An 18,468-nucleotide genomic window follows, 5' to 3' on the forward strand; every position below is an offset into this window, starting at 1 on the left:
ATAAGGTTCCTCAAACTGAACTGTACCCTTACACTAATGCTTCAGTTACACATTAGTAAAACATTCATAAATAAGTGTAGCAGATAGTGTTAGATAACTTAATATTATTCAGTAAAATGAACGTTAATTCCTAAATGCAAAACGTTAGATAATTTAGCTTTTTGCTCAGTAAGCTTGTTGAAGAAATCAAACTAGAAAAATGCTGAAAATTCTGAAATGATTCTTCCTAACTTGTGGTATTATAGATACTATGGTACTTGTGAATGAATGACCGATGTGTTATGTTTGATTCTTGTTTCTAAGAGTGTTGTTATGATTATAGCATTTGGATGCTCTTTTTATGGTGTATATGTTCGTGTTTATGCTCTTTTTTTCTTTCTTTCACCTTCATCTTTGATTCTGGCAAACTTGGTGATTGAAAGAGCTGAGTGCAGTTTCTGGAGAAAAGGGGATTGGAAATCAAAGCTCTCCAGCAGCGCTTTGATTTGCCTCATCCTCTTCATTATTTATCATTTTTCTTATCATGCTTTTTGTGATTAAATGAGAAATTCAGCTCACTCTTTAAAACATTCTATTGTAAGGGGAAAGGGCATGTGTTACAAAAGAGATACTCAAATGCAAAATTGGAAAACCAGTAATGGTCAGTCCACTTCCACTGTTTATATCTAAGGAAAATAAATGAAAAACGGAATAAAGACTTAAATGCAGGACTGATGTCAAATGTGCAAGGGCCTGTGAGAAGGCACGTTTCTTCTTTCTCATGTGTCTTGATGTAGAGTAGTATGCTTCCCTCCACCTACCCCATCCTTGTTATACACAGCATATTCAGAGGAAGGGGGCGTTTACCCTTGTGATATGAAACAGTGCACTTCATCCTTGAACACTGTTTTGATGCCTGTTTGTTTGACCCGTCGTGGATTCAATATGAGTTTCCATAACTTATAGAGCCGGCATTTGTTCTCACCACACACACACACACACACACACACACACACACACACACACACACACACACACACACACACTCTCTACTCATGCCACTGATTGGAGGCATCACTGTGTGTTAGGATCACAGTTGTGGCTCATTGGGGGCAGGCCACTGTCACTAACCATGAATTATGAGTTTTCATCGCTGTATAACCTTGTAAGCTAAAGTATCCTGTTTCACACTTCACTTGTGATGGGGAGTGCATCTTACGTACAGAAAACAACTCTAAGATACCCTCTATTCTTTTTGTCTTTCCCAGGGCAGTTCCTCATGGTAAACAGCTCTATGGTGGGAGGACCATGGGTGCAGAGTCCATGGTTTAACGGTGGCCACAGCTCCTGCGATATAGACATGACAGTGTTCCTGCATCCAAGGCAGAAGGGGCGATATACAGTCTGGCTCGTCGAGAGGGATAAACCCCCCGTGGTCCTTTTGAACACAGACCCACCACACGTCACAGGGTAAGATCACTCAAATGTACACGCATTGCAATGTCACAGCTCCACGGCACCATGACAGACAAGTGACCCCAATTTATTTCATTTTTTATTTTTTCTTTTAAATGGAGCCTTTAAAAAGCTTTCATGATTTTATTCATGTCTGCCCAAGCTGGAGATCACAGGGTCTAACGAATCACATAAGCCTGTGAAAGTGTGCATGCATGTGTGTTTCACTGCATATATATGTGTAAACCGTGTCCTGGAGAAAGACAGCCAATGGGGAATGGGTCATTATGCCGAGTCATTGTGTTACTGTTTTTGTGGCCATTATCTCTGATCAGCCAAGCCATCCAGATATGCTCGACTCCCACGCTTGTTCCCAAGGCATGAATATAGAGGGCCATGGTCACTACAACCCCCTAAGACTTTACTTCCGGTTAGAACGAGAAAATAAAATGTGTTCAAATTCACTTGGAGGCAGCTTATGTAATCAGCATCTTTGTGCTGTGAAAATGGCAGGTGTGTGAAATTCACGTCACTTGCTTTCAGTAATGCCAGGTAGTGACATGATTGCCTGACAAGTCAAACCAATAATGTTACATGGAGATAATATGGAACGTCAGCTGATATCATGTTGTTTCTTCAGAGAAAAGATTCTACAGGCTGAAGTAAGCCATGTCAGAAAATGCTAGCATCCAGCATTCAGATGTGGAATTTAAAGGGTTCTGATAACTGATTGACTTGAGGTAGATACTGTTTTGATATGACATGGTTAGTCTGTCTAAATGTCTCAATAATTAGTCCTTCTTATGGGAAAAATACTGATACGAGTACATCTGTGACTGAATGCTTATGTGTGTATATACGCTTGTGCGTGTGTGGGTGTTGGTTTGTTTGTAATTTTCTGTAATTTAATGCTGTAAATGTGTATGCATGCACATGTGTGCCTGTTTATCGCACAGGGGATATGAACTGTCATTTGTAGTCATCTCAAGTCATCCACCCACACAGCACAAAACCTCTGCGCTACTGGCTTCTATACCACTCCAGCAGAAAGGTGAATTCTGATTAGACACTCAGAATTCACTTGAAAAGCTTCATCAGTCTTAGGGCAAGGAATATATAGAATAAATTAAAACCAATCAATGTTGGATTTGCATACTGCATGGAATTATTTGTATTAGATAAACCATTTATTATTTCAGTCAGTACCACCTGGTAATTCTTTGTCCCAATATAGACCACTGATTGTAAGCACAGGCCCCTTACTAATTAACCTGTAGGGGCTGACGAGGTGTTTTTGTATAACTCGCTAACAAACACCACAGGGCAAGCCTTTATGTGTGTTTTTAGATAAAGAGAGACCATTGTCTCTTAGAAAAGAGGCTAATTAGCATGTTTCTGTCCAATGTAACACCACTGAAGTAGTTTGGTCCTGGCTGTGTTTGGGAAATAAAATCAAGGCTTTCATAGCACTCACAGAACCTGATTATGTTTTTTACACAGACTCCAAGGAAGAGGCTATTTTGTCTTGTTAAGTTTAGTTTAAGACTTTCTGTTGCCATGTTTTAAGATGACTCATTGCATAAAATGGCATGTGGAAATATTAAATATATATGCAAATAACAAACACTAAAATCCCCCTAAGGCTGTTCTCGCCTGAGGGATTATGTCCTCCAGAAAATTCCGCACACCTCGAGTGTGGTGACAGGCCTCCCGCATGTGTCCCTTGGAATGCTGTGTCACAAGATTAACTCTCTTATTCATTACCGCACCAAAAAGCCAACTCTAACAGAACTAAATCTGCAAGGCATGACACACAAATAAAATTATGGGTTGATGGAGGTCACAGAGTCTAAGGGTCCAAAAATGAGAAAAGCAGAATTTGCTGTGTCTGTGTGCTATAACAGGGCCTTTTCAAAACGGTGCTATTCTTTCCACATTTAGAAAACAGCTGAGAGAACTCTAGCCACGCAACAGTCACTAGTCATTACTGTTTATGGCCAATGTTCATGTGCTTTTGTGGGGAGAAACACAAGGTCTTTATGTTGACTGGACACAACATAAGATCAAATAGAAAACCAAGTTGTGTAAAAGCTAATTTTCCTTCAATAAATAGAAACCTTAACTAGGGTTGCTAACAACAACAAAACTGAAATATGAGGTGGGTGAGTAGAGTCCAATAAACTGGCAATTATGTCCATGCAACAACCAGAAACGTAACCCTAGACATGGCAAGAAACCTCCAAGTTTAATTAACTAATGTTAGAAAGCTTGAGACCGTATTGGCTAAAGGTATTGTTACCAGCCTAGTCTATGGGGCAAAATGCTAATGCTAGCCAGCATTTAAGTTTGTGAGTGTGTGGTTTATTCTAAGACTGATTAACACATAACACACTACCGTCTGATGAAAGACTAGCCTACACTTAGCCACATCTCTCCTGCTTCAGACGTAACTTTAGCATCTGATCTGTTCCTCAAAGTATAGCATAGAAGCTAGTAGAAGCCTACTCCTAAACGGAGCGACACTCCACAACTTTAGGGGGAGCTCAGTAGGAAAAAATACCAATTCTCCAGGAATGGGGCTTTTCTCTTCTTGGGGGGCGCCCAAATGGCAAACAGCAGCCCTGCAGTCAATATTTTTTTATTTTTTTATTTTCAGTTTATTTGGAATATGATTTAATGGAATGTGCAGATGGTTATGTTAATTTGTGTTTATTAGATAATTGGGCATAACCCCGCCTTTTAATATAACACATATGCCTAAATATGTGTAAGAATATCATCGTATGAAGTTACTTGCTACTTGGGAGCTCATTTTATGGCATACATTTTACCCTTCCTCAAGTCATTATTTTGATGTGTACTGTACCTCTTATTGAGTCACTACTATTATAAAGTTAGTTTGTAGAAATACTTTTACTTCAGTACAGCTTTTGCTTACTCTACTCTTACTCTCAGTATCAGTGCTGTCTCATAGTTTTAAAACCACAGGGAAATACAGCTGAAGTGTTGATTTTATAACAGCAAAAACAACACAAAAAATGTATTCCTCCATTTAATCTTAGTTGTGCACCCAAATTAACCAAATGTATATGAGACACACAGTTCTACCAATCTAGTTTGGTAGTTATCTAAATAGTGTTGCATTTGACTCTCATAAACTTTTAATGTAAGCAGGCTATGCACATTGCCATTTCAGTTATCATCTACTTAAGAAAATCCCCAAATCCAGCCCTTTTGCAAGGTTTTTCAGTTGGCATTCAGAGAAATCGTGCATCTGGGCAAGACGAAAGCCCAATTATGAAAGCCTAAACTTTGAGACAACACTAACGGGCTATTCTTCTTTTGCATAAGAAAGCCACGTTTGAGGATAGGAAAAATCAATTACTTGTGTGTAGCCTCCTTTGCCAAAAAAAAGCAATTAAGAATCGAAATACAATTTTAAAACTTTATAATTTATATTTTATTTTATGTTCATATACAGAGTGTGTGTCATAGAAGTCATCACATGACACTTTGGTTTGATTGGTTGGCTTAGGTCTTTAATGGTACTTTGCTTGTGTCCCCTGAGGTCGTATTTCTGAGCTCTTATGAAACTGAAAGTATTTTTTAGCCCACTCCCATGACTCTCTGGTCTTGGGTGCTTTGTGGCTATTTCAGTCTATCAATGGGAATAAGCTATTAATATATCCTAGTGTGTGACAGCTCGTTTTATTCAGGGTAACCTACTGGAATCCTTGTGGAAGGGGTTCTGCTCATGTCTCTGGGAATGAAAGGGTTGTGCTCATGTCTCTGGGAATGAAAGGGTTGTGCTCATGTCTCTGGGAATGAAAGGGTTCTGCTCATGTCTCTGGGAATGAAAGGGTTCTGCTTATGTCTCTGAAAAAGGAAAGGGTTGTGCTCATGTCTCTGGGAAAGAAGAGAGACTGGCTGTCCTGAAACTTTAAAATGCCTAATTTTTCAATGTTCCATCAACACATTTGTGCTGTAGTGTAGCCTACAGCACTCTAGCCTCCACTTGAGCTGACCCTTCACTTTTGAACCGTGACTATCAGTGAAATTTCAACAAATGTTGGATGGCAGTGCATGGAAAGACAGTCAATAGCATAGGAATGTGGTGAGATATTTTCAAGTCTTTTTGTAATGAGCCATGGAGGAACGTGTGAAAATAGAGTCAGAGACTAATATCATCATGCATGCTGCCACAGGATGACTGTGAAGAGCTTCTCCTCAGGATGGTTTCAACTGCTTACATGCTAGGAGGGTAACATGTCATATTGACAACAAACAACATCTACATGTGAAATTAATGGGATTATCTTGTTTGTGGCCATACCGTTATCAACATATAATGCTTTGGGTAATACTTCTTCTATTGTATCAACACATAGAAAAAAGAAATTGCACAACTGCTCAGCTAGCAAAGACAAACTTTGAATTGGCTAAATAGAATTGAGGTTAAAGTGGTAAAACATTTTTTTTTTTGCATTGGGTGTTTGGTATGTGGTCTGTTTGTTTTTAAAATGAGCTGATGCCGTTTGAAGTGTAAATGCCCCCACCTCATCGAATGACGTTCCAGCACATTCCCTGTCTCATAAACCGCCCACTCCCTTCCTCGACCTCACCCTGACATCCAGTGCTAGTCTGCTCTGATGCCTTTATATCGGTCCTCCTTTTTCATATGTTAATCTCGCTCCCCACAGCATTGCGGCTACCACTCCGAAAGGTGTAACACCATCAAATGACTGTCTCATTGACGTGCTTCACATTCATACGTACTGAGAGAATGAGGGAGAGGGAGGGACACTAAGGGGTAGCCAAATATGATGGAGAGAGGAATTCTTGATCAATGAGAGAAACCGCGGTTGTGTTAGGGAATCTTTGCATGATGCAATTGTATGAAATTTTCAGCAACACCTCCTAGCTTTGAGTATTGTATTTCCGACCATCCTTAAAAAGTGTCTAATTACTTGTATATGATTAATGATATTGGCACATCAATTTTTTCCATGTTTCTCTTCCTGTACATTGCAAAGTGTTATGAGGGCATATCTAGGATGATTCTGTGAAGGAGCCAGTGAAGGAGCCAGTTTATTGGAAGTATTGGAGTACAGGACTATAACCTCATAGAGAAGCAGTCGTCAATGGTGGATGGACTATACGCCATCATCTATATATTAACCATTTAGTTTACACAAAATAGAGGAAAGTGCTGTAATCTAATTAACCATAACAAAAAAAAATAAACAATAAAAAGTCTGTGAAACCAAAAGTGGAAAATACATGTTTTATGCAGTGCTGTCTATTCTTGGTAACTTTAATCTTTAGATTTCAATGGAACATGACAGATATCCAATCAAATCTATCTTGCCAAGGCAAAGCCAGGGGTGGATCTAGAGAAATTTCATTAGGCATGAAAGCTTACTTCTCTAAATACTTCAAGCATACTTACAGATGAGTTTTTTTCAAGGTATATACATGCATGACATTTTATAAGCATCAGTCCAAATAATTAAACTTTTAAAAGAAATTAAATAACTGGCATTGTGATGCTATGTAGGCTTACTGTAAAGGTTATACAAGAAATATATATACTACCTAGAAAACTACACAGCATGTTGTAGGCCTATGTACATAAATCATTAAAAAGGCAGGTCCAACTTAGATTAACACTCATTTGTTTATTAGAAAACTGTTAAAGCATACATACATACCATACGCTGACCCTTGTGTTGCAAACATTATGCGATGTGATGTGTTTTCTTGGACTGGAGGAGGAGGCCATAGGGAAATCAGGTACAGGCATAGATCGATTATTAACGGTAGCAAAGTAAAGTGGTATTTCTGAATGCATTTCTTTTCATGAAAAATAGATTTTATATTATTGACACTAATGAGGACATGGTGAAGTCTTTGGAGGGCCGGGCTCAGACTGAAGCTTTACTGAGAACATTTTTATCCCCTCGCAGTCTATTCCCATTCTGATTGGATGCTATGACTGGTGGCACTCTCACATCAAATGCCACTCAAAGCGGTTTTTTTGAAAATGTGATCATAACTCAACTATTTTCTATCACTGAATATTTGAACAGCAAAGGTGAGCTGTCCGGTCCATCTGTGTTTAAGATGAAGATGAAGAGCGCAGAAACTACTTTGCAAGCAGGAATAAAATGTAAACTGGGGAGCATTTCTCCTTCTCACTAGTAACAGCTTAATTATTAGTCTACTGCCAACAATGAACGTAAATCTGTTTGTAAATTTTTGTGGGATTAAAATCAGGATGAGGACTTGAACAGATTTGTCAGTAGGCTGTATCACATTTCTGTGTGAGACCAAGAAATGTCCATGGTCCACTTAGACAGTAAAATGCGAGTTGATCTGGCTATTAGTAGAGTGTTAGTTAAATGCTTCTTCAAGAAACACAGACAGGGCCCATCACATTTTACCATTAGATAAAGCAATATAGTATTTGGGACAGTCAGCTTAATCTGCCCTTTGTTTACACGCTTGGTGAGTAGTTAAAATTGAAAATGCTAACGTTAAGTAAATATGGATGTTGGTGGTACAGTGATTAGCATTGCTGCCATCCAAGCAGCAGACCTGGGTTCTATTCCAGCCAATGTAGCATGCCTATGGACAAAGGCATCTGCTAAATACCTGACCTCTACCTTTAGGTAAGGGTTTGCCAAGAACACAAAACAGCTGATCAGAATGGCATTATTGCATGAAGAGCTTTTGCCTGACAGGAACAAATTGCCTATGAGAGTACCAAAGAGGGGTCAGGTGGTAGGTCCCACTACTATGCAGGAATCAAGACAGATCTTCCACCAACCCGAGGTGCTGGAACGTTGTGGTTTAACCCCTGTGTATTTGTGATATTCAAGTAACACCAATCAGTATATTTAGCTTTGTACCAGTCAGAATCATGTCTGATGGCCATTACACAACCAGAAACAGTCTGGCAACTACAAGCCAGTTGTGGAAGTGTTTTAATAGTCTCTGTAGCAAAAGCAACAAAAACACATGAAACAAAAATAAAAATAACAATAACTTTAACTTACATTAGAGCTACAAATAGAGGCCTATTGTGTTTCACAGTCCTCTGCCACCCATCAACTGTTACAGCTCTTGAGAGCCCAAGTTTCATATATACTGTGTTCACGCAAACTTTACAGCAGACTGACTTCATTAACTTTTGGTTGTCCTTTTCTGATACTGATGAAGTTTGTACAGACATTATCTTTCATCTCCCCCATCAGGACCTCTATGGGCTTGTCATTCATCTTAGTACACGTGCAGATAAACCTTATGAAACATACATCAATTGAACTCAAAAACTGTCTCATTTTTCTTCCCTTCCTTCCCTAGTCCCATCGGGGGTCTGTTAAACAGAGAGGAGTTGTGTGCCCGCCTGTTTGCTCACTGGCCCTGGCGGAGTCTTATCTCATTCTGTAACTCCCTCCAAACACGAAACCCCCACAGTTTTATTTATGCATGAATAAAGGGAAGCGTTTCAGTCTGAGTGGAGGGAGCTCAAAAGCAACAACCTCACACAGGGTTTGAATAGTAAGAACAGTGTTTCTGCCTCCTGTCGGGGGCTTCAGAAGATTTTGAAGTACATCTGATAGACTCGCCTCCCTTCTTCAAGCTCAGACTCTTCTCTATCTCTTTCTCTAATTGCATGTATTGACTGTCTTGTATATCTTCAGTTTTTAATGCAAAGTCTTAAGCTAAAAAAAAAACTCCACAAGTTTCATCCTAGTTCTTGTTTTTCCTCTGCTGAATACATCTACTTGATCACTCTTGCCAGAAAGGGGGAATCAAAAAGAAAGAAAACAGGTGAGTGGCAAGTAAGACATGAAAAGCCATATATAAGTTGCAAGGCTTGTGCACTTTGTATCAAGGCTGGAGCTGAGGTGGCCATTTTTCTGCCTCAATGTTTTCTCTGGCTCTAGTGGGTGAGGGAGGTGTAGACAGATGGGCCTACTTCTACCCAATTCTAACCCAGTCAGTGGTTCCATCGCTTTCATTTCCCCTTCTGGTGGGCTCTTTTGGACATCAAAGATAGGAAGTAAAAATACACATACATAGATATCACATACGTACACATCACATGCACACACACACACACACACACACACACACACATATAAACACACACACACACACACACACACACACACACACACACACACACACACATATAAACACACACACACACACACACACACACACACACACACACACACACACACACACACACTCAAATGTTGGGTGTTGGGGCATGAGAGAGACAGAGAAAAGCGAATGACTCAGGACTGATAATGAACTGTTCTTTTCTCTTCACTGGCTATAGTGGGCTGATGGAGTGAGACCAGTGAGGATATGCCTGAGGTCCTCCTGTTTCAAACATGTGTGCCCCCTTCAGTTTAAACCAAGTGCTGTCAGCTGAGTGGAGAGGATTTTAGAAAGGACCCAGGAGTTTTGCACTGTTCCACCGCTGCCCTTGCTCCGTTGTCATTTTACATAGGTTTAGATGTTCTTCCAAGACACTCATTTTTTGAGTGTATTGATGTGTGTTTTTTTTTCAGCAGGTAGGGATTGATTTACTCTTTAATCTAATCAATAAGATACACTTCGCAAATGTCAGTAGCATTCTCCTTGTTTGCCTATCAGTTGCTTTTCACCGTTTCAGTAAAAAGGAGTTTATAATGAGTCTATATGTAAGATTGGCAAAGGCCCCAATTATTGGAAAGGTTTGAAAATACTGCATGCATACAGATATTGAAATATATTGAAATAGATACATACAGTACATGCATACATAGTGACATAGTTGATGGAAGGCAAAATCTTAGAGATAATGAAGATTCCAAAGCTATACACATGGTTCTTGAAAACCTGCACGTTTCAGATGAATGTTCAAAGCAATGTGCTGCTGAGGCCAAGTGAGCTGAGCAAAGAGGTTTATGTCACTCTGAACTGAACTAGGAGGCTGTATGTCATGGTAACTTGTATTGGCTAGAAGTGGTGGCTATATGTCTGCTAGTTTGGTCACTTGTATAGGCTAGAAGTGGTGGCTATATGTCTGCTAGTTTGGTCATGTGTATAGGCTAAAAGTGGTGGTTCGTAAAAAGTGTGAGCAGATGATTTGGAAGGTTTTCAGTGTAGTATTCACATTTTGTTTTACCTGCGTGATAAGCATCATTGGAATTCCTTCAGTCTCTTAGAGTGCTTAATGGTAAAAATACCCTTTCTTTGAATAGAGATCAATTAATTCAGTAGCGGAGGCTAGTGGGTTAAATTAATAGGTTTTCCTTAACAGTGTTTTTTGGTTACAATGACTTGAAACACAGATTAGAGTTCACCAAATGAAGTCAGTGGTCATTTCCAGTGACCACCTCAGACACAGATACACCCCCTTTGCCATATTGACAGCAGTGTAAATGTCTTCTCCATACAGTCATCTTGAATAAAACGGTCAATTGTGCCTAAAATGTCTATTGCATGATATTGCTATTGCTATAGTTTTGATGGATACATACGTATTTATAACACATTTTTGCATGGAGAGCAATTGATGAATAAATGATGTATCAGTGCTTAATCAAGAAAGAGGTCAGAGGGATGGTTTTAGTTTGCTTGAGGATATGTCTATCTGCCTGAGGATATGTCTGCTCTTGGGGAAGAATATGACAGAGGGTGTTTTTCAATTAGACTACACAAACTCTGCTTGTCCATGAAGAGTTGGTAGTCTTTTGGTCTGACTGACTTTCTTGTTTTGCTGTGTAGGACTCAGCACATTTCTTCCAGACACGAAATTAATTAATTAATTAAATTACTGAAATTCAAAAGCCACTCTAGATGTTACTTTGTAAGAACCCTTTACAATAAGGCAAGAATGTTCCAACATAGACCAGCAAATGCCTTACTACTGATTTTGATCTGTCCGGGGGGTGGATGTGGTGTGAAAACATATAAATAGTTTAGAAAACAACCTGGAAATTAAGTGCTTACACATTAAGCACTTATTCAAGAGCCCATTTTGCTAATCATACACTTAGAAAAAAGCTTTTTAGGGCTGGTGTATACAAATACTAGAACCCAGTGCACATTGGGTAGTTGTTGCATTGTATTCTGTTAACACCCATCTTAGCACATGTAAAGATCCCTCTTTAGGTTTACATATCTTGCATGGATCTTACTGAATACACTTAATAACAATTCACTATTAGTATATATTTACTAAGTTCTTTTTTCCCTAGAGTCTGTTCTATGATGAACAGTGTATTAGGTAACATTTTACCAATGAGTTGATACAATGATGACATTCAAATAGGTCATGACAGGAATACATCAGATTTTTGCATGCAGGGACTATTTTCCTTTGTGGTTCACATAAAATTGAAAGGGAACTTGAGCATGGTTCAGTAGCCAACGAATGCGTTGTGTGGCCACAATCTACAGAGGTGTAACCACAGATTAAATTCTGTTTTGACAACCATTTGATTGGTGATGCTTGTCTGAGCCTTGTGCTGTTGTCATAGATCCATGTCTGCCCTCAATTTCTCTGTCCTTTCGCCTTTGTTTTGTTTTGTTTCGCCCCACAGTTACACTCTAGGAGTGTGTGGTAGCATACTAATGTGAGGTGTCTGAACACAGGAGGGCATGCTGTCAAAGGTATTCACAAGCCTTTGGTATCTTTGAACCGTGTCTATTGTGTGTCAGAATTCACAATGGAGTAAGAGGTTACATTGGTTAAAAAATGTACTTGAGAATTTCCTTCAAAGATTTGTTGTACGCTATGTGATGCAACAACCTTGTCACACTCTAGCTCGTGCTATCTTGATATCTCAACTGCCCAGAGATTGGGTCCTTGAGTCCTTATAGGCAAGTCTCGCCACTCTGCAGGCATCTATCTGGGCAGCTATGTCAGGCTCCTAAATGAATGGGGAGACATCCATAACTCCACATGTGTTTGTGTCTGTTGACCATCACCATCATATCACGTGAATCTGCGTTAAATCTGACATAAATGGTGTGAACATTGTTTTCACAACCTCCTAAATATGACTAAATGATTGTTGTTGTTGACTTGCTCACTGCACATGCACCCAATACTTTACTACATGATTACATACATTACTGTGCACAACAGTAGAGATAAGCAGGGTGGCTAAACGGCAGTTATGCCATTTTTCCAACCATGTGATTGGCTCTTTGTAATACAGGGCAGGACCTCCAGTTACAAATCCGCCATGTTTAGTATAACAGATCCCCTCCTATTTCCCCGTCATTCCATTTTCCTGTCAGTGATATGTATCCTCCCTTATAACCTCTCTGGTAATGCTCAGTAATCTTGAGTCAGCTTACGCCGGAAAAAAATTGCCTGTGAAATTACAGTAAAATACTGGCAGCTGGTTTTCTTTAACAGCATATTACTGAAAGATGTGCCATAGTACTACTATAGTGTAAATGTGCTGTGTTCACAATGTTACTACTTTTTTTTTTCAACAGTATTTCACTGCATAAATTGCGGTGCCAGTAGCATACTGTATTTCGAATGTGTTACCTCTGTAACCTACATTAACTTTGTGTATTGTATATGGACATATGAAGAATTGCAACTAACAAAATATTTATCAATGCACTTGCAATGGTAACAATACATAATGGTACCATAACAATTAACAAAACATTTATCGAGCAATTGCAATGGTAGGCTACGTTCCCGTCCTTAATTGTATTTGATTGTAGTCAATCACCCTTTGCTTTTAGCTTTTTAAGCTATTTTAAGCTCATAGAAATATGATTAAAGTATAGAGACATAATTGGCAAAGTTATGAAATGAGACAATAGCAATAGACAATAGTCGTTACTGTTTCCGTTTGTCAAAGCTGCAAGAGCGCAGTAACGAACATATACCCTACAAGAGTTGTGCTGTGTCTAAATCAGCCATATGCCTGTATTTATTTACTGATTTCCTCACCACCTTCCTCAAAATCCTTCTTCAGGGATATTCAAATATGGGCAGCATGCCACTCGCTGTAGGCTACACTTGCAAGTGGCAAAGGCCAGGCTTATGTTGGATATCTTGAATAGGCCAAATGATTATTTGTGTGTGTGTGTGTGTGTGTGTGTGTGTGTGTGTGTGTGTGTGTGTGTGTGTGTGTGTGTGTGTGTGTGTGTGTCAGAACTTCTCTGAGATGGTTTATTCTGAAGTTAGATATGCAGATGTTAAAGTTTATTTGCTTTAAGTCAATTAGCATGTAGGTTCTATTCTTACCGAATGATGATATGAGGTGATATTTCAGCACTGTTAAGTACTGCTTAAGAGCAGGGCACACACATTCACCTGACGGAATCGAAGTTGAAGAAGGGACCGGAGAGTTGAAGTCAGGTTTCTGGAGTTTATTTCGGCGTGGACACCCCCTCTCAGCTTGGTGCTCAGAGCAAAGCCTACCTGATAGCAGAATATGTAGGCATTTATACATTTCAGTCAGGTAGAATACAATAGGGGAGGGGATGACCACACCCTTTAGGTGAGAGGAAGGGGGAGACAGTGGGGGTGAGGGGTTCACCTATGGGGGGAGGGGGTGATACCATGGCACAAAGGGTTCACAAGCCACTTGTACAGGTCTCAGTGAAACAGACAGAGTACACATCCAAAATGAGTTGCAGATACAAAATAAGGAGTTAATGTCTTACAACAACAGAATAGCAATATTTCCAGTTCCATCAGTCCCCTATATGAGCATTTATATGCTCACACAATAACCACCATGCAACAGCCAATCAGAGCAGGAAACATCAATATATGTTAAAGATACAAATGATACAGAACAACAGTAGAATAGCTATTTTGCAGTTCCATCACACCTTAAGAGATTGTTTGGGAAATGCATGTAAAGATTAATCAGCATTGATAGAATCACTCGTAGAGAACACTCATAACCGCTAAGATCCATAATTATCAGGAAACAGGGCCCAGTTATGACTGAAGATGTTCTGATGCTGTTAGGAAAATGGAGGTAGTCAGCACCCAACACAACATAAATCATGTGGAAATGACACATTTAATCATGTGGAACTAGTATATGAAAAAGACATTCATATTGTTAGTGTTTTTCATAAAGCGTTTTTAGGCAGGGTGAACAGTATGCTGAGGGAGGACAGGATGACTCCATCTGCTCCATAAACCACTCTTTTGCACACAGTCCCATATATATCTATCCCCAGTAAACCTCAAATGCCACCTGAACTTCATAAATCTATAGCCCACAGCGCGCCTTCTGTCGCTACTCTTCTGAGGTTTGTTTATAGTGTCGAATGAAGACTTGCTCATCTGATCTCCCCTAACTTTCATCTTGCCTGCTGGCTCCACGTTCTGGTTTTATGCTAATGCTTCAAGGTGGTGATGCCATAGAGGTTGGCTCCTGTCATAGAGAGGGCGCCAGGGGCAGTGGAGAAATGGAGGCTTTGATGTCTCTGTGTTTGCTTGTTTTAGTGTTTGTTTTATGCAGGCTGTCGCAGCCTATGATCACTGGTAACATTAACATTGCTCTCCTGACAAACAGTCGATAAAAGTTTGTGTTGTTTGGTCTGCAGTTCCTTGGAGAAAATTGCATGCAGAATATATGGAATAACAAATCTGACCACAAATTTCATAATTGTATTAATTATTCAATGCTTTATAGAATTGCAGAATATATAATTATGGTGCAACATCGGAATGTGTTATTAAATGTCAATGATATGATTAGTTTGATTTGTCACTTGGAAATACTGGTGCGTTAGTGTGCAATTTTCATCCCTTGTGACTTGTGACTAATTTAGATGTATTTACTACTTGCCATCTACAGCTTATACTGTTTTATAAATACTACCCTTCTAACTATCTCTTTTTAATCAGTCAAATCATATTATACCAGGATAGATGAGTCATTGATTAGAAGTCTTCCAAGCGGCCCCAAATAATGTAACAAGACAAGAAATACATTATTCACAGACTCTCTATTGGTCACATTTGACACTCCATTTCACCCCATGGTCACCCTCTATTCCCTCGGGAGGGAGATGTGACAGGTCACTTAATGTCAGGACACGTGAAGAAGAAGAGTTAGGAAGTATAGTTTTAAAACCCCGGATACCTGAAGCTAAAGCGAGGATGGTAGAGCATGAGCTAATGACATTTAGAAAAGAGTGAGAGTGAGTGACCATGACAGAGGTGCACAGACATGGGAGTGATAGGGAGAGAAGTGTGAGAGGTAGGGAGAGGTTTCTATTTTGTCTCAGCTCATTTTTCCAGAGAGGTGCTCACTTCAGTATAAAGGAAGTGAGTGTACTCATACCAGTCCAGAAAAGGCAGACATAAAGATATTGTTTTATGGGCGGAATGGGGTGCAAGGGAGTGAAAGTGTTTTCTGAAGTTTAATCAGCAGCTGTAGTTACATGCTTTGCCATGTCCATTATTTTGATATCTTGGGACTCCTCGGTGGAAAACATTCTCCTATCTTCTCTTCTTCTTCGTCTGGGAACAATGAATCCCTTGGAGTGTTTGACAGCTGGATTCATTTTTTATTTCGTCTGGAATTTACTGATTGTTGGAAACCTGATCTGTTTCATGTGGTCTGGAAAAGTGAACTTCACTGTTAACAGCATGAGTTGAGATCTCTCAGCGAGGTGGCACCTAACCCGTGGCAAATGGTTGTTTTGGCAGCGTAATCCTTCGCCACACACTAAGTTCTGTTAGTGTGCTGCCTGGTTTGTGTCAAACCACCTGTATTGCAGCCAACAAGATTAGGTGTGATGAGGCTGTACAGTAATACTGCCGAAAGACATTTGGCAAAATTGGCTCATCATTGCCAATTTGTGCACACACCTGGCACCTCTTGTCCTCATTAAGCTGTTACAAAATTGCAGAATGATGTGAAAGAGACGCCCCAAGCCCCTTTACTTGTTGCTCTGGCAAGCTGTCAGAACCAACAGACTTACAAACAAAGACACACATACACACACACACACACACACACACACACACACACACACACACACACACACACACACACACACACACACACACACACACACAGCTGGGGTTTGTGTCAGTGGGGGCACCAGGAGAAGAATATTCGCATTACAGCTGCCCTTTCTTGCAACAACATTATCCTCAGTGACAATTGCATTATGAACGGAAACTAGGATATATTTGGGAATAGGGGATTGTGTTTCCTATGATTTCGTGATTTATTTTGTCAGGGAAAGAACAGTATCCATCAGTGCTTTCAACATTCGTGAGACTCCCTGCATTAGGAGCTGCCTGACCATTCTGTATTCACACAGGATTTATCAGTGTAGAGCCCAGAGGTGATATGGACTCTGACAGCACCAGATTGCACAGGTCGTGCTGCTAAACTTGATTGTGCACACTCCCCCTCGCCCTAATGCTTGCCTCCCTTACACATTGTGGCGGGCTGCATGAATCAACTATCCATCTATAAATGCTATCATAGGATCAGGGAGGGACGACAAGAGGAAGCCTTCCCCCCCCCCCCCCAGAGAGTCCCAAATCCATTTCCGTCATACAGCAATATCAATCATTCCTTGGACGTAATATATAGAGATGTGATCTCAATCATAACCATGTCGCTCTGCTTGGCGCCATTGGCACTGGACTTGGGCTTCCTACCTTTTGAGGGATAAAACACATGAACACAAAAAAGGCAGAAAAATAGGCAGAGAGATGCTATCTGTCTTTGTATCGGATGACCTATATGTGCAGCAGCCTCAATTAATTATGTTTGACACATCCCAGTTTGTTTATTTTTAAAACAATATTGTTTGATGTTCCTCACAATTGACCACCTGAGGTACAGAGACACACACAGTGACTGTGCTTTGAAACAACGCTACTGTGATCATGCTCATACACCTGAAACACAGGCATACACCTGAAACACAGGCATACACGTCAACCTCTTTGGATGCCCACCTTCATAACCTTCTGGAAAAATCCATAAAATCCAAAGAAGGTCCTACTATTTACCGTAGTATGTGTGTTTGTGTGTTCGTGTGTTATTTTATCGTTCTTAAAACGAATAGCACACAATACATTTTGAATCAAAAATTCTAAAGATTTTAAGTATATACCCGAAAGCATTTTAAATGGGGAAATCTGTATAATTCACTGGAAATCCATAAGAGTTGACATGTGTGCACTATGGAGTTCAGTGTGTAATTGTTGAAGGCTGGGTCAGGATTGACTGTATATGAACAAAGGCCAGATTTGATTTCTGTCATCTAGAGCTAAGAGGACTGCCGCTGTTGCAGAACTACTTGATATGAATTGATCTGCCAGTCTTCAGCTGTACTAGAACATTCTTTATTTGATTATGGTGCAGTCATAAAAAAGAGCATAAGTCTTAAAACATACCTTCATGCAATAATGATGTGGATGGAAGCCCATAAGAGAAGTCACTCCTAAACCAAAATAAAAAAAACTGCCTTCTCTTCTTCCCTGTCCCCTGCCCACCTATCCTGTCTCTTTCCTGGGCTAGCCACAGCACTGCACAGCACTCCCCACTCTGCTTATGGTTTCTTCCTGTTTTAATGAAAAAGGCTCGCAGGCATCTGGTTTGTCCTGGTCAGTCCATGTTCCCATGATAAAGCAGCTTCGGCCAATACTAGTGCACCAGAAATCCAATTCACTTCACAAAGGAACATTTAATTTCAGAGTGGCATTGTTCAAGAGTTGTTTTTTAAAAATATGTTTTTTCTGTACTGTTACGTTCCCGCCATCTGCATGCTAATGAATTGTCTTTTGCAGACTCCCCAGCGTGCAATGTTGATTTTGAAATCAAAATGAGAATACAAATGACTAAATCTCATAACATGCATGGACTCCCCTGTTGCTGCCCTTAGTTACCCTTCATCTTTTCCTCACTCAGTCCCATCCGGCCGCTGAGCCCTTTTGCCTTGTCTATTTCTTGTCTAAATGTCTCGTTACTTGTGATAATTATCTGGCCTTTGTCGGCAGTA

General features: G+C 40.0%; 1 protein-coding gene across 1 annotated transcript in view; it reads left to right on the plus strand.

The window, feature by feature from the left end:
* The window catches only part of alk (ALK receptor tyrosine kinase), a 256,323-nt gene that overhangs the window by 160,982 nt on the left and 76,873 nt on the right, over positions 1 to 18,468 (plus strand). The window contains exon 4 of the mRNA XM_031579809.2: positions 1,248 to 1,449. Coding sequence (XP_031435669.2) covers positions 1,248 to 1,449 — 202 coding nt within the window. The remainder of the gene's footprint in view (positions 1 to 1,247; positions 1,450 to 18,468) is intronic.

This window comes from Clupea harengus, chromosome 14, assembly GCF_900700415.2.
Source record: "Clupea harengus chromosome 14, Ch_v2.0.2, whole genome shotgun sequence".
NCBI classification, from domain to species: domain Eukaryota; kingdom Metazoa; phylum Chordata; class Actinopteri; order Clupeiformes; family Clupeidae; genus Clupea; species Clupea harengus.